The 14500-nt window shown below is 41.1% G+C and overlaps 2 protein-coding genes across 3 annotated transcripts in view; one reads left to right on the top strand and one right to left on the bottom strand.

Moving 5' to 3' along the window:
* Positions 1 to 6488, bottom strand: part of NEK11 (NIMA related kinase 11) — a 96115-nt gene extending 89627 nt beyond the window's left edge. The window contains exons 1-3 of the mRNA XM_086615164.1: positions 6417 to 6488; positions 5860 to 5977; positions 2505 to 2757 (exon numbers count right to left, since the gene is read on the bottom strand). Of these exons, the coding sequence (XP_086471290.1) occupies positions 2505 to 2674 (170 nt within the window). The 5' untranslated portion in view covers positions 2675 to 2757; positions 5860 to 5977; positions 6417 to 6488. The remainder of the gene's footprint in view (positions 1 to 2504; positions 2758 to 5859; positions 5978 to 6416) is intronic.
* A 257-nt stretch (positions 6489 to 6745) lies between these two features.
* On the top strand, positions 6746 to 13970 carry ASTE1 (asteroid structure-specific endonuclease 1). 2 transcript variants are annotated; one of them, XM_086614431.1, is made up of 4 exons: positions 6746 to 8059; positions 9992 to 10202; positions 11111 to 11306; positions 11601 to 13970. In XM_086614431.1, exons 1-4 carry the CDS (start codon positions 6746 to 6748, stop codon positions 11890 to 11892), a joined length of 2013 nt encoding a protein of 670 aa, XP_086470557.1. In that variant the 3' UTR covers positions 11893 to 13970. The 2 variants fall into 2 exon arrangements, with proteins under 2 accessions (XP_086470557.1, XP_086470558.1); XM_086614432.1 differs by having other exon boundaries at positions 11598 to 13970.
* The last annotated feature ends 530 nt before the right edge of the window (positions 13971 to 14500 follow it).

Raw genomic sequence — 14500 nt, 5'->3', positions numbered from 1 at the left:
TTTGTAGAGTATGCAACACAACTGTATCACACTGGATGTCTCTAATCCAGTATGATCTCAGAAAATCAGTAATCCTGATCTCATCCAAACACAGAACTGGAGATCAGCATGAACCTGGCATGTACTTCTAAGAGAGGCAGGTATTGCTGGCCTGAGCAGCTCTACGTGGTGAGTTTTATGTGAGAAAAAGTCTGTTAACTTGAGGCATGCCCCAGATAATCAACCCTCTCTCACTCCCAGCTGAAGCAACTCTGTGCATAACACTTCGCTCACCACAGCTAAGATCCTTGAGGGATAACGAAACACAAGCCGTGCCCAAAAACTGTTTCTAAAATCACGCAAAAGCTTTGCTGAGCATACATGGAGTTACATGATAACCATGGTTAGTCTCTGTGTTAACTCATTCTGTAGACATTGCACTAAAAGAAAATTGAAAAAGATATCCCTGAACATCCCAGGATGTCACTCTTGGGAATCTGTATTCTTACGATTTATTCCTAAGCTTTATCACAGTACTTTAGACTACAGCAATTTTCAGGAAACGATCTGTGGCTGAGTTCATGCTGTATATAACATTTGTCTCAGCACGTTCTAGATCATCTCTGAAACAATAAAAATAGACTTCTAATTCTGCTGAGGTCATCTGGGACTTAAATATCTCAATTCCCTTTTTTCTGCCAAAGTGCCTTCAGAGCTATATTAAGATCACTCTTTTTAAAGAGTAAGAAACATAACCACCTAATTTTTCATTCAAAAGTGTATATATACACTTGCCAATGGAAAAATATAACAGAAGCCATAACCAGTTCAGTTCCCTACAAGATTATTTTCTGATTTGAAAAGTGTTGAGAATGTGACTTCTATTCTATTTTACCACCTTAAGAAACCAGTATTTTTAAATAGAAGAAAGCGTCTGCACTCTATCTCATCATGCTACCTGAGCTTTCATGTTCACCTAGGCCAGTATTTTTGTCATCTATTAGCATATTATTGATAGAAAGTTGGGGGAAACTGCTCCTGCAGCTACATTGGGGCGCAGAAGCAATGAATAACTGTGATACGCAAGTGCCCCCTAGTGATGAACAGATGAACTACAGTATTACACTGGCACTTTGGCTTGTTAAATATTGTTGTAGTCATAAAACAAAGAGATTGATTAAAAAAAAAAAAAATATGCCACTTGATACTCAGCCTTTGTCCTGAGCATGGCAGAGGACACACACAGCCTCATCTCTAACAAAACACAGGCATGAAAAGCTGCAGGCAAGTCAATGTTTCTTCAAAACACAGTCACTCAGAATTAAAAGTTCTCAAAGGAAAACTCATAAGGAAAAAAAATATAGAGATAATTACTTAAAGGCAAAGCATACATTCCTTTGTTTTGAGGTTTGCCAGCTTGTGCTACAGCAGCAAATGTGTGAAGGCACACATTTCACTATACTGTTAATATTCTAAGAATGTGTTCAGTAACAGCCGAATTCTGAACGGTTTTATAAGCTCAGGCAGTTCCTGTCACCCTATTTGCATGATAAATTATTTTACACAAAAAGAAAATGAAAAATATTTTCTATTGTTTTTAATGAAAGTTTTCTTAAAGGAATACTTTCGTAGAAAACCATAGCTAACGCTAAGAGAGATCCAAAATTCCTTATAAGCCAGCTGGAAAAAGCTAAGAGCTTAGTAGCCTCTAACCCTAATGCAAGGAGCTGAGAAGCTGCAAATTGAAGTAGAAGGAAAACAAGTCAAAGAATTATGTCTTGGCTGCATGTTTATTAAAGTAATATTGCCAGGAATGCATTGTCATAAATAGTAAAAGTGAGGCACAAATCAGAAAAAGCTCTGTTATCATGTAATTGCTCATTAATGCATCCATCAATAAGGAATGACAGATCCTCATATTTAAAAGATATTAAAGATGGCCAAAAAGCACATTGATTAGTTGTTTCGCATTTTAAACCAAAAGCCTCACAAATTTAACCGGATAAACCCAAAAATATTCGCATTAAAATTTTACTTGGTATAAGTATCAAACCAATAGACAAACACAGTTCTACACAACACATAGCCCAGCCAGTAACACGTTACCCAGGCACCGAACTCCAAACTCATACCCAGAAATGTCAACACTCTGAAAACGTTCTTTTGTCTTTGTGGCTTCAGAATCCTAAAGGGTTTATCAACCAGACTGATGAGACCTGTCCAAAATCAGGCAGGTCAAAAAATAATTGAAAAAATGTCTTGCACGAGTAAATTAGAAAGGATTTAGATAAAAGCACAATAAGAACGACATATCAGATAAACCGTTTTAAACAAAACCAGGCACAGTTGGAATGCTGAGTCAGCATAAAGTCTGCTCCTTTCTTGTCTCCTCACTGAAGTTAAACAGTTAAGGCTGCAATGTAACACCAAAGAGAGAGATGAGACATGAACACAAAGAAAACACCTACAATGCAAGAAGTACGTTCCAAACATTTTTATTTGAAGTATGTGAAGGGTTTACTTACAATTCTTCTCCTTGTTTTGCTTTTCTGTCAGAAACCAGATACACATTTCCAAAGCTTCCATTGCCAAGTTTTCTCTGAATAGTGTATCTTCTTGCAATCACAGCATCTGAGCAAGCAGAATTAAATCTGGCAACAATGACATGTTTAGCAGTTTCTTGAAATTTCAGCATTTCTCTGTGTAACAGAAACTTAAAAATCTCTAGAATGTAGCTTTCAGAGGCTTTTACTCTTTCATGGATGTTCACAGGAAACACTTGAAACAGAAAAAAAAAAAGATTTGTCTATGTATTATTCTTATTAAAATCTTCATTTAAATCTATGGCAGTGCTTATAGTGGTCAGCTTGCAGCAAAATGCAAATTAAGTGGAATCATTAGTTGCTAAGCTGTAGGCAGCAGACTTGGTAAAGAAACTCCAGATAATGTAGACGTGACATAGTCAGCCTTCCTCTAAATCAACCTTAAATAAATTCACTGAAATGATAACACAGGCAAAAGGAAATGCAGGTGCTTATACATTAATTTATTTAAAAGTTCAAGTGCTTTTTTGCAAGAACAACTACACCTGTATTTCACCAGATACTTCCCCTAGATATATTCACTCTTCCTCATCATCCGTCTGTACACCACCACAGTACCTAACATCAGAAGTATCTGTGTTTCAGGATAAGTTTCGTTATTTTCGTACATACTGAAGCACAATCTCCACCCGTAATTGGAGTTCACTACCATCAATAACTAAAAAGCTGTTTTCTTTGCTCTTTCATTTGCCCCTCAGATTTCACCATCTGTTTCAGAGCTCACCTCACAGCTTCTGTGTGATTCACTACTAATACCTTCTGCAAATTAGAGCTTCATGGCTACACACAAGTCTATAAGACTCAACAAAATACAATTCTTCAAAAGCTCTTAATTTCTCCTTCACTGTAATAATTCTTTCTTCATCCACCTTTTTAACAATTTAGCTTTGACTGGCTTAGACAATCTCTTGTCTAACTGAGATCCTAAATCTGCCAACACAGGGACTGCAAAGGCAAACCTCTAGTGTTTCTACGGCTTTCAATAAAGGAACGTGAGTTTAGAGCATCCTTGTTTACACAGCCTTCCTCATTCCAAATGATAAAGCACAGGTGTTTCATTGCACACAACAAAACAATACTGCTTTCATTACCTTGCCTTTACATAATGCTACCTGCACCATTTGTGCTTCAGGATCCTTTGGAACAAATAAAGCTGTTGCAAAATCCTACAATCAGTGCAACTCGTACTACCACCTATCAGCACTGCCTGCTGCAGTATGACCACAGCGTTTTAACATCTACGCAAGCACATCCAAACACCTTTCTTTGTTTGCTTTGGAAGAGAAAAGACAAATCACTTAATTTTAAAGGCTGTATAACTGCTGATTCCAAGTCACTGTCTTCGCTTCCTAACAAATGCAGAGCCTAAATGAAGCCCAAATGATACAAATTTGTATCTTACAACAGTGTGTGTGTGCAAGAGTCTTTTTTAATATCCATCTGTTGAGCTGCTGTCACACTGTACCAAAGAGCCTGACGTTGTAGTGTCACTATATTATGAAACACAGCCAAATATTAATTACTACAAGTCATCTTCACAACGATACAAATCCTGTATGTTCTTTAAACAAACGCACTCCTAAGATTCTGTTCCTGTATTCTCTTTCAGATAGCAACAATGACAAAAATTTTGAAATGCAAATGCTAAGCAAAGAATGTCAGCTAGAAAATTACTTCTTCTGTAACTCCAAATCTGTTTGAAAAAGCATAAATGGATCATGTTGAGATGTGAGGGAGGGGAGGGCAAGAAGACGAACTCCATAAAATATTACACTGCCAGTCCTAGAAAGTTTATGTATTTTTCATTTACTATTCTCCTAGGAAGCTGCTGGTTTATGGATGCCTTCATAAATTCCAAATAGAATAGCTTTGAAATACATAACCTTTAGAAGTAACTACACTTACAAAAATTGCTGAGCTATCTATTCCTTTTTTTCTGGAGAAGAGTCACTTAACTCTGCTCACTCATCTTCAAATTTTCATACTTACTTGGGCCCTAGGAATATATCACAATCCTTTACACTACAATCACAGAATCATTTTGGTTGGAAGAGACCTTGAAGATCATGAAGTCCAACCATTAAGCTAACACTGCCAAGTCCACCACTAAACTATGTCCCTAAGCACCACACCTGTGTCTTTTAAATACCTCCAGGGATGGTGACCAATCATTTCCTCGGGCAGCCTGGTCCAATGCTTGACAACTCTTTTGGTGGAGAAAGTTTTCCTAACATCCAATCTAAACCTCCCCCTGGCGTAACCTGAGGTCGTTTCCTCTTGTCCTCTCGCTTGTTACTTGGGAGAAAAGACCAACACCCACCTCGCTACAACCTCCTTTCAGGTAGTTGCAGAGCACCATAAGGCCTCCCCGAGCCTCCTTTTCTCCCGGCTAAACAGCCCCAGTTTCCTCAGTCACACCTCGTAAGTCTTGTGCTCTAGACCCTTCACCAGCTTCATTGCCCTTCTTTGGACACTCTCCAGCACCTCAACGTCTTTCTTGTAGTGAAGAGCCCAAAACTGAGCACAGTATTCAAGGTGCAGCCTCACCAGTACTAGGTACCGTGGGAAAATCACTTCCCTAGTCCTGCTGACCACACTATTTTGGATACAAGCCAGGATGCTATTGGCCTTCTTAACCACCTGGGCATGCTGCTGGCTCATATTTGGCCAGCTATCAACCAATACACTCAAGTCCTGTTCTGCTGGGCAGCTTTCCAGTCACTCTTCCCCAAGCCTGTAGCATTGCACGGGGCTGCTGTGACTCCAGTGCAGTACTTGGCACTTGGCCTTGTTGAACCTCATGCAATTGGCCTCAGCCCATCGATCCAGCCTGTCCAGATCCCTCTGCAGAGCCTTCCTTACCTCAAGCAGATCAACACTCCTGCCCAACTCGGTGTCATCTGCAAAGTTACTGAGGGTGCACATGATATCACACTTGAGATCGAGTAGCCCATTGAGTCTAATTGTTGTGCTTTATCTCCAACCCCACCTCTCACCTACTACTCCCTATGCTTCAGTTTCCCTTCGTATATAATAATAACTATCATATAACTTTGTGAAATGCTTTGGTATTTACTGCTGAACAGTATTATAAGGCAGGGGCCAGTGATTGCCACTGTGGTATCACAGGCACCTTTTATTGGCACAGAACAGATAAATTGCTGAGCCACTGAATTTGAAAAAAATATCCTGTAAGAGTCAGAAGACTCTAGAGCCTGATTCAACTATAAGACTGATTGATTCTTCAAGAAGCATATTAACCGGCAGCCTCTCCTACCTCACTCAAACCTTTAGTCCAACCTTCCTTGTACTTTTCACCAGTGTCCATCTTCTCCCACTGAGCAGGTACTTCCCAAGCAGCAGTCCAGCAATTGCTTCCTTAAAGTTCAGAGCAACTAGAGATAACACAAAGAAATCAACTCTCCAGCCCCCTTTTTCTCAAAAATCCCCGTATACCCTATCCAGTAACACTCCAGTAAACAGTTCATATTCTTAATTTCGTTCCCCTAACCTCCAAGCCCCATTCCAGAGCCTGGTAGACAGTTGATGCTAAACTAATGCAACTACATCATCGACTACCAAAGACGCTAATTAATATCTCCCTGACGCACGTTCAGGAAGCCGAGATCCCCTAGGATAACTTCAGAGACGTTATTAGCTTGTTAATACACCGCGTAAGGCTCAAAATTCGCGCTGCGAGAGCCTAAGGGCACTCACAAAGGTTGCCCCCGCTTCCCCGCCGTGCCGTCCTCACCCCTGCGGGGAAGCGGTGCTGCCCGGGACCCCGCGGGACCTCCCCTCCGGTTCCCGCCCCTCCACCGCCCGGCCCCGTACCGCCGCCGGACAGCGGGGACCACCGCCCCGCAGGACGCCCCGGCTGCCCTCGGGATGGCTGAGGCGGGGCGCTGCCAGCCCACGGCAAAGGAGGAAGCAGCCGCAGCCTCGGGAGGCAGACGGGCCGCGCAGGGCGGCCCACCCCACCGCTCCGCCGGGTCCGTGTTTACGGCTCCGTCGCTAAGAAACGCCGCGAGGGGCGAGCCAGCGGGCGGGACGAGAAAGAGGAGCTCTGATTGGAGGGCTTCACCTGTCACTTTAACAGTACTTCCGGCGGCGCGGCGCCGTTCCCGGGGCGTAGGGGAGTGGCCGCCGCCGCCGCCGCCGCCATGGGCGTTCAGGGGCTGACGGGCTTCGTGGAGGAGCGCGGGGCGTTCTTCACCGAGCTGCGAGTGCGGGACACCAAGCTGGTCATCGACGGCAGCAGCCTCTACCACCGGCTCTGCTTCGCCTCCGCCGTCGACTTCCGCCGCGGCGGCGACTACGGCGCCTTCGCGGCGGCCGTGCGCGACTTCTTCGGCAGCCTGCGGGCCTGCCGCGTCGCCGCCTTCGTGGTGCTGGACGGCGGGCGCGGCGCCGACGACAGGAAGCTGCCCGCGCTGCGGGGCCGCGCCGCGGAGCGGCTGCGGGCGGCCCACGGCCTGTCCCGCGGTGGCGGCGGCGGCCTGGTGCCGCTGCTGACCCGCGAGGCCTTCGTGCAGGCGCTGCGCCGGCTCGGCGTGCCCTTCGTGCAGTGCTTCGCCGAGGCCGACCGGGAGATCGCCGGCCTGGCCAACCGCTGGGGCTGCCCCGTCCTCTCCCTCGACAGCGACTTCTGCGTCTTCGACCTGGCGGCCGGTTACTGCCCGCTGAGCCACTTCCAGTGGCGGAGCGTGTGCGCGGGGGACGGCGCGCAGGGCTGCTACGTTCCCGCGCGCTGCTTTTCCGTGGAGAAGTTCTGCAGGCACTTCGGCCACCTGGACAAGAGCCTGCTGCCCCTCTTCGCCGTCCTGAACGGGAACGACTACATCGACCTGGCCGCTCTCGAGGTGTTCTTCAGCAAGGTGCGCTGGCCGAGGGGCTGCGCGGCAGGGAGCGGCGGGAGGCACCTCCGCCTTCAGGGGCTCCTGAGCTGGCTGGCGCAGTTCGCTGAGCGCACCGAGGCTCTCGACAACGTGCTGAAATACCTCAAGAAACACCAGAGGGAAGAAATAAGGGAGCTTCTGTGCACTTCGATGGAGGATTATACTCCGTCTGACGTGAACCTTGAGGACTTTTTCCTGAATGGGCAGTATGAATGTGAGGCTGCAAGGAAAGCAGACGTACCACAGTGGGTACGTGATGCTTTGGCAAAAGGTAAGCTGGCCCCGTTCGTCAGCGATGCCCTCATACTACGAAGTACCTTCCTGCATGTTCAGGTGGAGAACATGCAGAGGCCTAGCGCACACAGCACCGCTTTGCCCATTCGACAAGTTATCTATGGACTGCTGCTCAAAGTATCTCAAAACACTGAAGCTGTTTCTCCAAGTAAGCAGACCAGTGAGCTGCCAGTTGTACGTGAATTTGACAGACTCCAAAAGACACTTAAAAAAACATTCGTTCAAGCAGCAAGCCTACCCACAGATTTTTGTGATGGTCATTGTCCTTTGGACAAGTTAACGGAGGTAAATGGTTGTCACAACAGATGACAGTTAACTGTTTCACGAGTGCCAAAAATTAGATGGGACTCATGTTTGCCAGCTGGTCACTAAATGTGATGCCTGAACTAAGCCACCTCAGTAAGTAACTACTTAATGAAGAGGTACCTACGGGGCTCTCAGCTTGGCCTGTAATACTTGGGAAGCTACACAGATTGCCTTTATCTTATTTCCTTCCATCTCCTCCCCCCCCTCAAGTGTACCAAGGCAAACTTTGTAAAAAGCTGTTTGTGTTCATACGTAAGTTTTCCATTCTAAGCCCTTCTTTCATCCTATGTAGTCTGTTACACTAATGCTTGCTTCTACAATTGCAGGAAGTAAGTCAGTTTCATGAAATTTAGTGCAATATAACACTACAAAACAATTTATATATGATCAAGCTATGTATGTTTCAGAGCAATGTTCTAAAACAAAATCTGACCCATGCTTTTTTAGTAAAAATCACCATTGTTTCACGTATGAGTCTTGTAGCTGCCCAGCAATTTTACCTGCTGCAAGTGTGCATCCTGCTCACGTGAGCCCCTGCTGCTCGCCAGACAGAACACCTGAAAAACAACTCGTAATCAAAGGAAAGTTGCACTAGGTTAGTTTCAGACACCATTAGCAATGTTGTGTGTTTAAATTCTAATGATTAAGGCTGTAACTCTTGCTGTTAATGGAAAATAATCTCCCCTTCCCAGAGTTGCATAACTGAGGTTTTGTATGCAGTAATTTGTGAAACATCTGGAAATACAGTCTGTGTCTTTTTTATACTGCATTATTGAAGCCACATGCTCTATCCATTTTGGCATTCAGATCAACTGCTAACACATCTCTGTGTGTGGGCTGTGCGATATGTTTTTACCAGTTGCTGGTGCTATTTCATGTGAGAACCAAGTCTATCGCTACTACAGCCATTAAATGCTACGGATAGCTGCGGATCCAAAGGCCTACATACAGGTTATTTTGCACAGGTTATTGTTACAGGCCTTTTAAACAACCAATATGCAAACACTTAAGAGTCTGAAAATAATGTTTTGGGATTTTAAGAAATATTAATGTCACCTTAATTTGGTTTTGGGATGTATGCTGTTTGTTTCGTGGATTTGAGCTACTGCTGTTATAACAACTCTTCTTTCTAAATATATGGGTATTATCAGTTCAATAGAAGGTTAGAAAAAGAAAAGTTATTCTGCATTTAAAGTGCAGGGAAAAGTGATTTCAATTTGTCTTCTACTGTGGGGATGTCTGCCTAAGAACAGGCAAAACCTGCCAGGCTTCACAAAGCACTCACATGGTGAACAGCCTGCTGCAATTCTGCATGCGTGAAGTTACAGACAATGTTTATAACACCACTGTTTAGAAGGTGAAAAACACAACCAAGAGGGAACATGTGCAGGAATTAATACGCTGCAGGTGAAAAAATGCACGCTTCACATTTAAGATTTCATTGTGATTACAGGTAAGCATGTTTTCAACATACCAAGAAGACATCACCATTACATCTCACAAAGCAGGGGTAACTTCTAAGAGTTCTATGAAATTTTTTTTGCCATACGAAAGTAATTTTAATGCATTATGGTTACAAGATTTTTCCAAGCAAGTCTGCTTTTACATAGGTATTTAAAGTAATCTGATTTGAAGACGACTCAGAAACCTCTTAAAATCTAACCTCAGGCAATTGTAAAAAATGGCTTTTATCCTTCTACCTAACATTTAACTGTGTACTTTTTAAAGCTCAAGTAGTATTTAAAAAATATTTCCTGTTCAGAATATCTATGAAGCATAAATAATTTTTTATCAAAAACATTAAGTACTAGCTAGTTTAAGCATAAGCGTATTTGCCTTTCGGAAGTTGCTCACAGCAAATAAAGTCTCTTACCTTTACTTTTCCACACCACTTTTTAATTCTATTTTCAGATGCCCATGTCACGCCGTCAGATGCTTTTGCTGGAGACTCTAGGAGTGAAAATGAGTTTCCTAGAATCTATCCCCAGTCACTTACAACTCCCTGTTGCAGTAACGTGTTACTGGATACGTTGTTCAGAACCAAAAGTTAAATTGCATCAACTAAAGGCTTTACTTCTAGTGATAGTAGCTGGAGAACTGCACAGGATAACAAACGATCCAGGTATGTCTCCAAAGAATACAATTTTAGGTGTTCAGCTACATGAGAATCTATACCATAATTGATTTTTCCTCATTTATGGCAAGTTGTCCAAATTCAGATGAATTAGCATTGATTTATGCGAGATCCTGAGGTATCACATTCTTTGCGTTGATATACAGCAGAAAAATACTGCTAGCCATAAGTTTAACATATTATATAGGTAAAACAGTACTTTGCCATCTTGTAAAATATTAAGTTGCATTTATAAATACTTTATAACTAAAAGATTAATTTAGATATAAAAGTTAAAAAAGCTTAACATACTCATGCATTACAAGAGAATAACTACCACTGATGCATTCCAATATTTTTTTTCCATTGTGAGTTTTTCTAAAATTATCTGTACTTAAAAATGCTTAATTGCACAGACACCCTTTATCTGCCTGTGCGTTGCAAGAATTTGAAAGTACTAAATTATCACAGGTATAAATATTACAGAAAATTTCCATTACAGTTGTGGTGGCATTTCCTCTAGGAGTCTTTCAATTGATGGCAAAGATTTTGCATACCAGTGTTATACAGTTACTTTAGGTACTAGTTTATAGAAACTGGACTGATGTGGTTGCCACCTACTTCCCAAGTGGGTGGGAGTGAGATGGAAGCCTTGTTTGGAATCAGTCCGCTCACAGAACAGCATAGCAAATCATCTAACAAATAGAATTCCTGGTTTCACAATTTCAGATTCTCATGGATATTTGTATTTGAATTTTTACTTAATTTTATGTTCTAAAGTTCAGTGTCAAGCATTTTAAAACATTATGAATGCTTCCTGAAATAGAACTGGAGGTTTGAAGACCCTATACATTGCAGATACTTTTTGTACTGTTCACAACAGAACATTTACTTGCATGTCTCTATTTATAACCTAGATCCCACAGTTTTACATACTGAAGATGACGGTATTGCATATAATGAATTTCTAAAATGGAAGGAAAAGAAATTGCAAAGTAAAGACTTTGATTTAGATGCTGCACACAGTTTTTGCCAGTGGCAGTGCTGTCTTCAGATGGGATTCTATCTCAATCAGCTACTTTGCGCTCCTCTCTCTGAGCCAGACCTCAGTAGGTAAGGATGTTTCATAGATGTGCTTTCCACACAAGCCCCAGATGGAACGTGTTCACATGTTGTTTTATTTTGTGTGTCAAATTCCTTTGGCCAATTTTACTACCTTTGAACTCCCTTCTTTAAACAAGATATTAACATGGAGAAAAATACTGAGTAGAATAGGTATCCCTGAGGAGCTCACTGTTGGATACTATATGCAGTACGGTCTGTTTTTTTTTCATTAAGCAGCATGTTTCTGTACCTGTCCTGCTGAGGTGCGATTTTAACTGAGGATTCTCTCCTTCCTTTGAGCAGGCTTTACAGTGGGACCCTTGTGCACAGACTGTATCAAGAGCTTAAATCAACACCTTCAGTGGAAAATCTGTTTAGCTTATCTCCAAAAATGACTCAGCTGTATCAGGTTATGTTAAATACAGTGGAGTCAATTGTATCTCCGGACTTCTTTCAGAAGATGACCAAGACCAAATCCGAGTCCTGCAAAAAGAAAGCATCTAATAAGAAAAAAAAGGCTATCAGGTGCACTATATCAGAAACTCAGCATTTAGGCAACGTTAATAGGTTTGCATCACTTGCAGTGGATGACTGAAAGCATTATTCCTGGACTAACTTTTAATGCCATGCAGATGGAAGAAATTATATTAAAATACATGACTGTATTAGAATTTGCTCAGCTGCTTCCACACAAGTTCCTGATTCAATCTTTACCAACAATTCTTGCTTCCAGGATTTTTTTTTTTTACTTTTTTTGTAATGAACACACTTACAAAAGAGGTGCTCTATTGTGGTATTTTGTTTTTCTCTAAAGGTCTCAGTCTAACTGAAAATGAGAGCTAAGTTGTTAAGCATTGCAGAGCTGGGCTATTTTAAGGGAATTCTTTTCCTGAAGATTTATAGTTGGCTATCCCTCCATCTCCCTGAACACTTCTAATTTTTTTAAAAATCTGATTTTTAAGTTTGTGTTTGAGGAACACAGTGATTACAATCTTACAACAGATTAAAATGGAAAGTGACAACTTTAATAATACTGTAGAATCAGGTCTTTACAGGTAGAGCATTTGTGCTTTTGGGGAGCACTAGCTTTACTCAGTGACAACCGAGTACGTTGTGCTTGCAGTATTATAGGTATGAACTATGCTCAGGGAGAAACTTCAGCCTTTATCCCCCCCCCCACCCTTGGTATGTTTAAGTAAGAGTTGTATGTTTAAGTAACAGTTCAACACTTATGTGCACACACAAAGCTATCACATGGTAGCTAGTTTCAGAAGCTTTGCTAATTCAAAGTAACATGTACAATCTTCTGCCATTAACTGTTGTCGTTTGAGTTAACCTTTTTTCTCAAATGGCTGTACTAAAATTACAGACCTGTTTAACTTGCCCTGATGTACACTAAGTTACTTGACAAACCCTTGCTGTCAACATGGTAACGCTGAAAAACAGTTTATATTTTTTAAAATCCTACATCATCAGTATTTCTCAATGCTTTGTATTAACTAACTTTCCAGCAAAATTAGTAAGTTTACATCAATGCTTTTCTTATTAAATTGTTGGTTTTCCAGTGTCTTCCCTATGTGAAATCTAATTACATTTCTGTTTTTTTCTCTTCAAGAATCTATACGTTTCTTTCATACAGGAAAATAATGATTTTCACTTTTAATCATTAACATTTTGCCCATTACTTACCAGAATTCAAGCTTGATTCCTGTGTCATTGCGTGCTCAATTTTCAGTCTTGGTTGTGTCCCCTATCTGACAGCTATCCATGCAGAAGTAACTCTCTAGATATTATGATACAGCTAAGTCTTGATACTGCCATAATACATTCAATCAGAAAAGAACAGATTTATAACATCTGTTACGTTCATGAGGAAACTATTTCTGAGACAGTCTTGCATTTTTTCCAGTATGAAAACTGCTGAACTACCAGCAGATGGCACCGAAGTGCAACCATACAGCAAGTTATTGGAACTTCACAACCCATTTCTGAAGTCTTCTATTTGCAGTAGACTACAAAAATCACATTTCCATGAGATAGCTTTTTTCTTTAAAGTTGAAAGGGGTTAAATTTAACTAGTTCTTGATTTTATTAACTAAAACTTAAATCCTTAATCATCCTCTCATCCATTATGATCCCATGTGTTTCATTTTACCAAGCCTGTAGTAAGCCATATGGTTCTTAATCATTAGAAATAGTCACATTTAAATTAAGTCTTAAATATAAAAATACAGGCATGGTTGACTGTACTTTGTTAGTGCTGTGAGAAGAGAGATCTTCATTTACTCTGAATCTCATATTGGAAAACTGCTGGAGAACATAAATTCTCAAGATTTGCTGAGAAGCAGTATCTTCAATTAGTTCAGAAAACTGGGATAAACTCAAATATTCCACTTTCAGATAAAAACGCTGCTTTGATCATATGGCATTTTGAGAATACCTTTGGGAGTGCCGAGTTGATGATTGAGAATTACTCTCCTGGAAACATGTTCTCAATGCTGAATTCAGCTGTTCTTTGTTGTTGATAAAATGCATTGTGAACACCAACCCTGTATGCTGCAGAAAATAATTACTGATTCTAGGGTTACTATGCAGAATTTAAATCAAGTGTTCCAGTGTTCCTTTTTGAGTCATTATAGGTTTTCAATCTTCTTTGTAGGAAAAATAAAAAAAATAAAGGGCCTTATTAAAACTGAAAAGTTCTTTATTTGATGCTTTAGTAAGAGCAACTAAATTCCTTGGCTGCTGCCTATTTTCACCCTACATGAAATGCCTCTTCTTTTTTTTTTTTTTTTTAAAGATCCCACTATTGATTCAATTGCTCTGGAGAAAAATCTCTCAAGCTTGCTATTAGGTGATAATGATCAAGAGTGGAGCCAAAAAAATGGCAATGGAATTCAGTCCAAACATTTTGTATAAATAAAGGAGACTTGAGCTACATTACTTGCTTGTTACTGTTTCATCTTCCATTGGAAAACACAGCAAAACTTATTTGGCATATTTAAAGTGAATTGCCTTCAATTAAGTTCACTCTGCAAGGTGAAATTGTTCTTAGGAGACTGAAATTATATTTTTTTGTCTAGACTGACATACCTTATTCAGAAAGTGAGACTTGTGTCAGGAAGGGGATACTTCATAAAATTTGTTTAAAGACTAGGCAACAACACTTCCACGCTAAGATGACAAATTGGCATTCATCTGCA

The sequence above is a fragment of the Tauraco erythrolophus genome, chromosome 7, assembly GCF_009769465.1.
Source record: "Tauraco erythrolophus isolate bTauEry1 chromosome 7, bTauEry1.pri, whole genome shotgun sequence".
Lineage (NCBI taxonomy): Eukaryota > Metazoa > Chordata > Aves > Musophagiformes > Musophagidae > Tauraco > Tauraco erythrolophus.
The sequence above is the reverse complement of the archived record's forward strand: the minus strand, read 5'-3'. Positions and strand labels throughout refer to the sequence as shown.

What these genes read in the sequence shown, in the direction of transcription:
- ASTE1 (XM_086614432.1), top strand. Translation starts at nt 6,746, where the DNA reads ATGGGCGTTCAGGGGCTGACGGGCTTCGTGGAGGAGCGCGGGGCGTTC. An exon ending in CTTTGGACAAGTTAACGGAG is followed by an intron (nt 8,060 to 9,991) that starts GTAAATGGTTGT and finishes TTCTATTTTCAG; the next exon opens with ATGCCCATGTCACGCCGTCA. An exon ending in CAGGATAACAAACGATCCAG is followed by an intron (nt 10,203 to 11,110) that starts GTATGTCTCCAA and finishes TTTATAACCTAG; the next exon opens with ATCCCACAGTTTTACATACT.